The 9883-nt window shown below is 41.7% G+C and overlaps 1 protein-coding gene across 13 annotated transcripts in view; it reads left to right on the forward strand.

Moving 5' to 3' along the window:
* MCTP2 (multiple C2 and transmembrane domain containing 2) overlaps positions 1-9883 on the forward strand; it is a 149738-nt gene that overhangs the window by 116004 nt on the left and 23851 nt on the right. For all 13 annotated transcript variants that reach the window (XM_080397496.1, XM_080397490.1, XM_080397501.1 and 10 more), the window contains 2 exons: positions 5802-5911; positions 8319-8428. In XM_080397496.1, the coding sequence (XP_080253622.1) occupies positions 5802-5911; positions 8319-8428 (220 nt within the window). The remainder of the gene's footprint in view (positions 1-5801; positions 5912-8318; positions 8429-9883) is intronic.

Consider the following 9883-nt stretch of genomic DNA (forward strand, 5'->3'; position numbering starts at 1 on the left):
TTAGGTCTCATGTATTTCCAGGCGAAAGCACTTATTTGAGCAAAGTTGTTTTCTTTCTCCTTCCTCTTTTTAAATCAAAGATGACTGATGACTTTTATCTCCATTCAGGCTTCTTTCTTTTTGCTTCTCATGCACATGTTCCTCACCTGAATGGTGTTTTATTCTGTTGTGACTACCAGTATTGCTCTAAAACTTGTAGCAATACCACCAGATGTTGCGTTACTTTACATGTCTATGAAAATTACAGAAAATGCCTCTTAAACCCCCAGCATTTTGCAACAGTTATGACCTAAGCCTCTCCATATAAAATTTTTCTTGGATTGGGCTTAGGGGACTTTTGCTGGTCCTCTGTGCACAGATGAAATTCGTCTAATGTAAGTGAAGAAAGTGTAAGTCTTACTGAACAAGGCGTGAAGCGGTCATCTTCTGTCTTTTAGCCAGTGTTCCCCCAGCCTTAGCTGCAGGCTGATGTGCCATTGCTTTTAAAATGTGTCCCTTGTAAGGCCGATGGCGCTCTCCTTCACATGAATCTGGAGTGATTCTATTGGCTCTGGTGGAATTATTCCAGATTTCACACCTTTTTAACTGAGAGCATAAATTGACCTGTATGTGTTGCATTTCCTCTATTTGGTAATTATTTCAAGTACACTCAGTTTTGCTAAATTTCCGCAGCCAGGCAGGCACGTTTGCAGCATGGTGTTAATAAACAAAAAGATCCTGTGATGCACAGTTTCAGGACTGCACGAGGCAATTGCTCAGAGTTTGGCAGCCGTTCTCTCCGGGTACCCATCCTCCTGGAAGTGCGGAGAAGCTCTCCTTGACATGCAGCAGACACTGCAGCACAGGACAAGGCAGTGACTCAGCAAGGCAGATTGCTGGGTTTGTTTCAGCTGCCTTTGGCTCCCACCAAAGGCGGGATCCAGTTCAAGGTTGCTGTGGTGACTATTTTCAAAGCTCTGCCTGGAATTCATTTTAGCTACCAAGAGACTGTCTGTCACTCCATGGCTACCACCTCCCACAAGAGCTTCGTTCTGCTGTTAGACTGAAGCTGTTAGTGAAGTGTTCCCTGCAAACAATAAAGGCGAGTGGTCTGCTGTTTATACCCAATAAAATCTTTTTTGGTTTCAGAAGTTCTTCATCTATGAGCGTTTTGGCCTTAAGATGTTGCTTGGCACAGGTTTTGCTGGACACTGGTAAGGTCAGAGTTTGGTGGTCTAGCACAAAGCAAGTTGCAAGTTAAATCCAAGTTTGGCGAAGTCTGCTTTTCTCTAAATAACTACGGCATGTCTTTTTTAAAAAACAAAAAACAAAAAACAACAAAAAAACACAAAAACAAAACCACAACAAAACCCCACCAGAATAATAGTGGAGCAAAAAGGCACACATGCCTGAGCTTTTTTTCCTTCCTTTCCCCTTTCCATCAATCTTGTTTTTGCTAGTACACTGGGGAATTTATATCTGGTACATGGGAGAAATCCTGGTAAAACATTACCTTATGCCCTGCTTGCAGCAGTGGTGGCATAATGAGATAGCCACTATAAAAAGCTAATCCTGGAAGTTAGGCCAGCCCAGGGCTAGGCAGACTAACTCTGAATTCCTGAAGATTTTCCAGTTTTTAATTCCTGACTTAGTTGCCTATATCCTGTTTTCTTCCTTCTTTTGCATTAATGCCTATTTATTTTTTCTCCTCCCCTTTTCCTCATCCTTTCCCCCAAGTGTTCCTCAGCTTTATATATTGAGTTTCCCTTGGCATGCCAAAAATCTGCTGATGAATACCACTTGTTAGAAAGTTGCATGCAAGATTTCTTTTTCTGTGAGTGTTTTATATGAAATCCAAGTGACCAAGTATTTAGTACTTGCTCGTGGCTTTGAGCCTGTTTCCAGTTGTGTGCCTATGATGTTTGCGGTATACATCAGAAATACACTAAGAGAACAACAGAAAAATTGTCTGTGTTTGGAGTGTTGCTTACTGCTTTGGATGTATCCAGATGAAAAATATTGGAAGGGTAGATTTAAAAAATACGGAACAGCTTTTTGTAAAGATGAAAGCTATTAATCATTGAAACGGATCATCACAAGAAGTTAGATGATCTCCACCATCCAAGTTTTCAATTTGCTATACCGATGCTTTGCTAGAGCAGAAGCAGCAACTAAAGTTATTTGGTCTTTGTTGCAGAGCAGACGATTGATAATCTTTGCCTTCAGTCTCTTCCTCCGTAGCTCTTTTTCCCTTGCAAGCCCAGCTCTGACAACCGTAGCTCACCCGTTGGGAATTGCCATGTTAATGCTGGAGACATTGTCTCCTGGCCTGCCCCGTATTTCACACACTTCTGAAGTCTTTGGCATTGGAAGTACCTCAGTTTTGTGGTTGTGTGACAGTTTGTTTTGCAACTGTCCCTGAAAGTCTGGGAGCAGCATAACATCATAGGGAAGGGAAGGAAGATCACAGAGCCATAGTAACCCTTCGAGTGCATTTACATGTCCTGTTACATATTTCAGAAATTTAAAAATCTAGAAGCACCTTTCATTCAGCATGGCAGGCATTTGGTGTCTTCATTTACAATTTTAAGCTGATGTGCATTAGATGGACACAAAAGGTAATTGCTGAATTTGCTGTTGTTTTTTGGTTTTGGTTCCCACCCACCCCCCTTGCCCTGACATGCTTAATCTTTTGTAAGATCCCTTTTGTGGTTTTGTTCAGGCAATTAATGTAGAAATGAAGGTTTCTTAAATCAGGATATGCAAGGAAGATTTAAAGTAACACACTGATTATATAATTAATTCTCAGTTGTAAATTCATTTTGATGGAGTTAAATCTTTCCCAGAGGCTCAAGACTAGTTTTAGTCCACCCACAGTGCTGTAATCAGCTAAGAAATAAAGAAGGAAAAGGCCTTGAAGGAATGGAAGTTTCACGACTGGTTTTAGGGGAAAAAAATGCCAGAAACAAGCAGGATATTTTATTTTTAATTCAAGCAAAAGCTTCTGAGATGTGATTTTGAACCATGGGTATCCAAATCATGTTTTCAAGCAGCATAATGTATGGAACCCAAAAGAAATCAGAAAGGATTGGTACCTGAGGAGGATGTAGAAAAATTATCTGGCTGGTGGGAGCTTGCACAGATGGGAACGTGTGTTTAGTGGAAGATGTATTTAGGATTATTTTTTTCATCTTCCACAAATACGGCAACATTCAAATACAGCTTTCTGTATGACAGTTGCCCCGTTACTAATAAATATGAACCAGTGACTGTCATCTCAATGGACTATGAACTCTCTTACTGCTTCCAATAGTGTTTTGTGAGGTGCTGACTTCAGGAAGTGTAAACAATATTCCAAAAAAAACCTAAATAATTTGGAAAATCCTGTTTGTTGTATTTCATTTTTCTGCCTCTCTCTTGCTTAACCAGTAAGCTAATCATCCCGTACATGTGTTTTGACTGCAGGTTTCCAGAACAAAATGATAATAACAAAGAAAAGACATTGACAGATTTTCAGGATTTTCAAATGATTCTGCGCACATATTGCAGTGTGTACTGCAAGGGTGGTTGTTAGCCTATTTGTCTCTCTAATAACTGATTGCATTTACAGGGCTTTCTAATCCCAGTCTGCTTTGCCTTATCCTTGGTTGGGCATATATTGTATGATAAATTGAAAATGCCATTGTCTAGGGGTGATTTTAGCATGCACGCTAGGTAGGAATATGCATGCAATTGTCATTATGTCCTAGGGACTGGTAGTTTCTGTTTTGTTTTCTTAGTCTGCTTGGTGGCTGCAGCAGAAGTTATGTTGTACTGGTTAAACTGCATTATCACCACATTTCTAAGCTCAATTGGAGATGTGTAAATGAAGTCAGCATGATGCAGATAGAGCTGACAGATGATGTTCCTTGCAGCTCTGGGCAGCAAGAGTAGGCTTGCCCTGGAATATCACTTTATCTAAAGTGGTTTCTTTACCCCTCTGTCTGAATTTGGACAGAATTAAATTCCCACTGGCTGGTTCTCCATTTACTGCTCCCCGACGTCTGCTTCCAAATTCGGTGCAAAAAAGCCAACTATGGCTAAGGGACCGTTCTACCGTTCTAGTGAGTGAATAGTTAAATATAATCTTAATGTGTCATTTACATTTAAGCCTAACGAGGTTATAACTGGAGTTGTGTGAAAATGACTTTTTGGTGCTATTTTCACATAAACTGACTATTTATTTATTTATTTTGTTCCGGGGTTATTTCACACCCCAAGGGTTTAATTTTTGTTGGTTGTTTTATTAATGTAAAAATACTCATTTTCACACCCAAATGTGTGATTATTTAAAATGCTGCTTCTATTCATTGTGCACTCACTTGCAACCTAAAGGCAAATATTCAAATGTCTGGAGCTTGATAACTCCGTGGTGGTTTTGGCTGGCTTTTTAAACTCAGCAGTTATGGGGAAGACAAACGGGCAGTAAGTAGCTCCAAGGGTTGCAAGAGCTGTACCATCATGCCTGCCTCTCAGCATCCAAGGAGGATGCATATGTTACTCCAGCATACAACCACGTAGTGCGGTGCTCTTGTCTCAGATGCACGCTAGCCCTCTCGCCGTGCAGTAGTGCCAAAAGGCTGTAGCCATGAGCCTTCACCTCTCTGGCCCACTGCAACTTTAAGCAGCCTCTGACCCTCTCTCCGGCGAGAAATAACATGGGTTCACAACACAGAAGCAGAATTGCAGCCGTGTTGCTCCAAGTGTATGGCCCTTGCTGACTCCTGCCCAGCCTTTCCCCTGCCCTGGACGGTAGCGACCATGGAGAGGATGGATGCAATGTGTGTTTTACCAGCATCTTTCCTCTCTGGGCACTGACTGGTTAAAACACATCTTTAAATGTATTTTTTTCTAAATTGGGCTGATTTTGAAGTGTCTAAATGTGATGTAAAATCAGTGTCCAGGGCTCTGCATTTTGTAATAAGTGAATGTTTTGCTGATTTCTTGCTAGAATATCTGCAACCGCACCAATTTGCATGGCTGTATGTGTGTTAGATTGCTGGCAAAGAAATGCTGAATGCTGATAATTGTATACTGATTTCCAAGGCTGATTTAAGTAATTTTGATTTTTAATTCATTCTGTGCTTCCTTTTTATTTCTGCACATGTGTAGTAATGTCCTGTAATGTTGTTGCCTAAAATAAGCAGTAAGAAATGAAGTTGTGAAATGGCTGCTGTAAAAGGAAAATGACATTTTTTCCTTTGATTCTTTTTTTTTTTTTTTCAGTAAAAGAATAGGTCTCTGTATACAGATTGTTCAAAAACATATTGCATTCACTATCTTGCTGCTAATTTATATACAGAAAACAGCGTGGCTGTCAGGAGCCTACAAAGCTCAGAAAAGTGATATTCAGAAGTTCTGCACAAGAATATTCTTGTTCTTGAGAAGCACTGAGCACCCAGCACTCCCTGCAGGTCAGCTCAGGGGTGCTCAGCACCTCTTCTGCTTGGGCATGCAACTGGGCTTTTCAGTGAAAGCCTGGTTTGAGATCCTGCCGTTGATTTGTGTTAGAAGATGAAGAAACCTCTGCCCATGTGCTAAGGAAAAGGAAGAAAATACCTATATTCTCCTCCTTTTCCTTAGTATATGGGCAGAGGTTCTATATGTCTTCATGTTAATTGTATGTGATAAACCAGAGTGCGTGTTCTCTCCTTCCTTCGGTGGTATACGGAGTTCACAGATGCATCAGCAATACTGGGACTCTTATTTCTTTCATATATCTGCGAACATGTTAGCAAATACTGAATGTATAAAAAGTTCTGGTTTTCTTTTGTTGTTGTTAGGAATCGGAGAAAAAGGGGTTAATTGAGAGAATCCACATGGTCCAGGAGATCATCATAGCTGTTCAAAGCATCCTAGAAGAAATAGCATCATTTGGAGAGAGAATTAAAAAGTAAGTGAAAATTTTTCCTTGCTTAGCCATGATTTACAGTGAAGCAGAGCCAGGAGGATTAAGGTGGTGGGAATGTCTTGCTCCAAAACTGACTGCAAGGTGCAACAGGAGAACTTGGCCAGTCCCACCATTGCTGCTTCTCCTGGAGTCTTTTATTCCAAAAAACCTTTCCGAAGCACAGAGAAAAGGAGAAGCCATGTGCTCTGCTGATGTAGCTCTCACATTTGCCTGGATTTCTGGTCTTGTCTGTTTGTGACAGCGCAGGGAGTCATGATGCCACACAAGGGAAAATAATTGCTTGAAGATGTGGGTGCAGAAGCATCAGGCATTTCTTTTTATTTCTTTCATAGAAAGTAGGTAGGAATTGATGGCTGGTGTTGCCTTTCCCACGCCCTCCCTATCCTGGCCTGGCTGCAGGGGTTACCAGTCACTTATTTCCCTGCCCAATGCATTGATGTTCTTCCCTACCATTCTGAGCTGTCTGTTTCCTGCTGGTGCCACCAGGAAGCCCGAAGGGGTTTTTCTGGGTCTTCTTGCAAGGCGGAGGCACACAGGGTATTCCTGACCTTACAAAGGAGGGAGGTGAAGAGCCTAAAAAAAAAAATACCCCCCACACAAACACATACGAACTTTTATAACTCAATCTTTATTGGAGCTTAATTGACTCACATTGTTTTCTGTTTTGAACACAAAGTGATGATTTGTGATGGAGCCACACTTTAATGAGGAGCTGGGTTCAAGCTAAAAATACAGCAAACGCATGTGCTGTGGTTCCACGCCGGACACCCCAGCTGGGGTGGAAGTGGCCCAGAGATGTATTCCAGTCTATGAACAGGGCACTGTTCTGCCCAGCTGCATGGCAGGAAGACTCAGAGCGCTTAAACACTATTAATTCTTGTATTCATTTTGGTAACAATGGTCTTAAAGAACACATTGGGTATTAATGTGGATGCCCGATGTAATTTCAGAAGAATTCCGTTGTAACTCAACAGTAATGTACCATTAAAAAATTGCTACCAAAGTTTTTTTGTAAGTGACAGACTGAATTGTGCTACAGTTTCCGTCTGTCACTCTAGTTACACAATCGTAGGGAGTTTTAATAGTTTTAACTGAATTGAGCTGTTTTGCTTTTTTTTTTTTTTTTTTTTACTTTGACTTAAGCTACATTGATTGATAACGACGGGTCCTCTCCCACCTATCTTTACTTAATATTTAATACATCTATTGAAGCTTAAAAGTAATTCTTGTAGCGTCCTATTAATTTTATCTGTCAAGGGAAGTTAGTCTTATTTTATAGCCTGATAAGCGGTCCACGTTCATTCTCTCTTCTTCCTACTCTCCGTCATCGTGATGTGATGAAGTTAGCAGGCAGATTGTATGAAAAAAGAGATGCCCAGATCCCTAAATCCCCCTATAGACCGAGTGGCATTCGTGTAGGCCAGGTATCTCAATGTTTGGTGTGTGCTGTAGAGATGTGTCTTACGAGGGCACAGAGGACAGAGTAACTTCAAAGGTGTTAGCAATAGCTACTCCCCTTAAGCCCATTGTGGGCTTACAGATGAGGGGTCTGAGTGAAAGAAAGTCCTGTTTTGTACTACAATGCTGCAAAAGTCTGAAAGACTGCAGTAACTGAGCCTCTTGAGAGTGCTCCAGTTGAGAAAAATTTGATGCAGGTTGGCGGTGTGCAGAAGCTTGGACTGCTGCTGGCATACTACAGCTTACCCAAGACAGCCTCCTATATACAATGTGCTAAGGAACTGCTGAAAATGTAAGGAAATAGAAGCAAGTGTGTGTGTGTATGGAGAGATTCCTATAGAATGTTATCCCCTGATACTATACAGAGAAGGGACTCTAAATGCTCTTTTAAGGGTTAACATCCATCATGGCTAATCCATTCCAAGTTGCTGGTGGGGCAGAGTCTGGCTACCTGCCACATTTGAGTCGTGCACTGACACGCATCCCATGTCATCTCTGCTGTGGCCCAGTGGAGCCAGCTCAGATGGCTCACACCTGCAGCATGGCCTTGTCTCCAGATCAGATAATCTGTCCATGAATAATGGAGAGCTGACTGGTGAGCAGAGATGTGTAACAAGTGCAACATGTATAAGAAGAAACAAAAACAACTCGCCACATGCCTAACAGCTCCACTGAGCTCCCCAGAGACTGTATCTTCTCTTTCCTTATCATGATATCTGCCTTTCAGGTATCTCCCTTAATCCTTTATAGCATCCAGATGCAGGAATCTGCTTATCCACCTTCCAAAGGGTCTGCAATTTACAGCGTATCTGAATGCACTGAGCAACGCAAAGAGGTCATTAAATTATTATTGGTAGCAGAGTACAAGCAGTGTCCAAGAGCAGAAATGTTGAAAAGGATTTTTTTTTTTAATTTTTTTTTTTTTTTACAGCACATTCAACTGGACAGTGCCTTTCCTCTCTGTCCTGGCCTGCTTAGTCCTGGCAGCAGCAACAGTTATTTTGTATTTTATACCACTGAGGTACATTGTTTTAATCTGGGGTAAGTACTCCACCATGTCTCATTTGCATGTGATGAATACAATGTATATCAGCAGGATTAAATCAAACAAGCATTAAACGACCTCTTACACAGACAACCAAGTGTTGTTGCTTCGAGGTGAATAAATATGCGATGAACTTCTTAAAATTACCATTCCCCCCTCCCCCTCCCCCCGGGTGATTCGGTGATTTGCTTTTCTTAAGGTTCTTTGTAAGTTTCCAACAGCACCACAAGAAGAGAATTAGCCTAGATAAGCTACTTTCAATGTTATTATTCTGCAGGAGAGTAATTAGCTTCCTGGTGCTGGAGCCCCCCCATTTGTGAAGTGGTAGGGAGTGGACAAGATGTGTTTGCAGAGCTGGACCACAGAGGTCTGGAGCTGGCACCCTTTTGGGTCTTAACACCCCCGCAATCAGGAAAGGCACCGTGCCCAGCACCCTGTTCCAATGGGAAGCATGGAGCATCTCTTTTTGCCACGGCTTGGAAAATGCTTGTGTGAAGGGGCATCAAGAAGTAAAAGAGGAGCTTTTAGAAGTGAAAACTTCCCTGGTGGTGTTATGAAGAGAGAGTAAGATGGGATTTCACAAAAAGAGATGGCATTCCAGCTGCTGAAGATTTTCTTCATCTCAGAATAGCCTTCTGTCTTATTTAGGGTAATAACTTCTATCTCAACCTGGGGGTAAAACGACTGGGAGCACAGTGCAGGTGATCCTCACCGAGCTGCTGAAGCTCAGCCCTGGTGTGGCTCTGGGCTCCAGGGACCCCCTGTCACCTTTCCAGGGCTGAGCTATCCACTGCTGTCTTGGCTCTCCTGGATGCAGAAAAGGCAGGGAATGGGAAGGCAGCAGTATGAACAGCCACTCTTGGGCAAAAAAATAAATGAAATAAAGGATTAAATCAAACAAAAGAAAGGGCAAAAGCGAAGGAGAGAAATTGCTAGGAGTAAAAAGTTCAGAAACAAAATATTGCTGTTCCTGTGTGGAAGACATGGTGAGTACATGAAAACTATACATCCATTCAACATCATCTAGACTGACAGGGCCTTCAAATATGATACATGTTAAACAACTACCCTGTGGCAAGGCCTCAAAAGACCTTATGGTATTTTCTGTTTTTTAAAAATCAGGTACACAGAAAATTGTGTTGGCATTTTGCTATAAGTTTGTAGCTTAAAAGCTGAATCTGAGATGTGAAGCAGGTACATTTCAGAGAGAGGAGAAGGCTGGAACGGCCATCGCATTTGAAATCACTTTCAGGGAAACTACTATGAGGTTTGGACAGGTGCAAGATGGAAATTCAGTGCTGTGTTATGATCCTCAGAGGCAACCAACATTTTGAGTTTTTTGCTGTTCTTTAAAATGCGTTAGCTGATTTTCTTCGCTTAATGATCCTTTGCTCTTCCACCACTCCTTTACACAGCCACGCTACTAGTTGCTATTTCTCAGTCGGGAAATG

The sequence above is a fragment of the Falco punctatus genome, assembly GCF_963210335.1.
Source record: "Falco punctatus genome assembly, chromosome: 7".
Taxonomy (NCBI): domain Eukaryota; kingdom Metazoa; phylum Chordata; class Aves; order Falconiformes; family Falconidae; genus Falco; species Falco punctatus.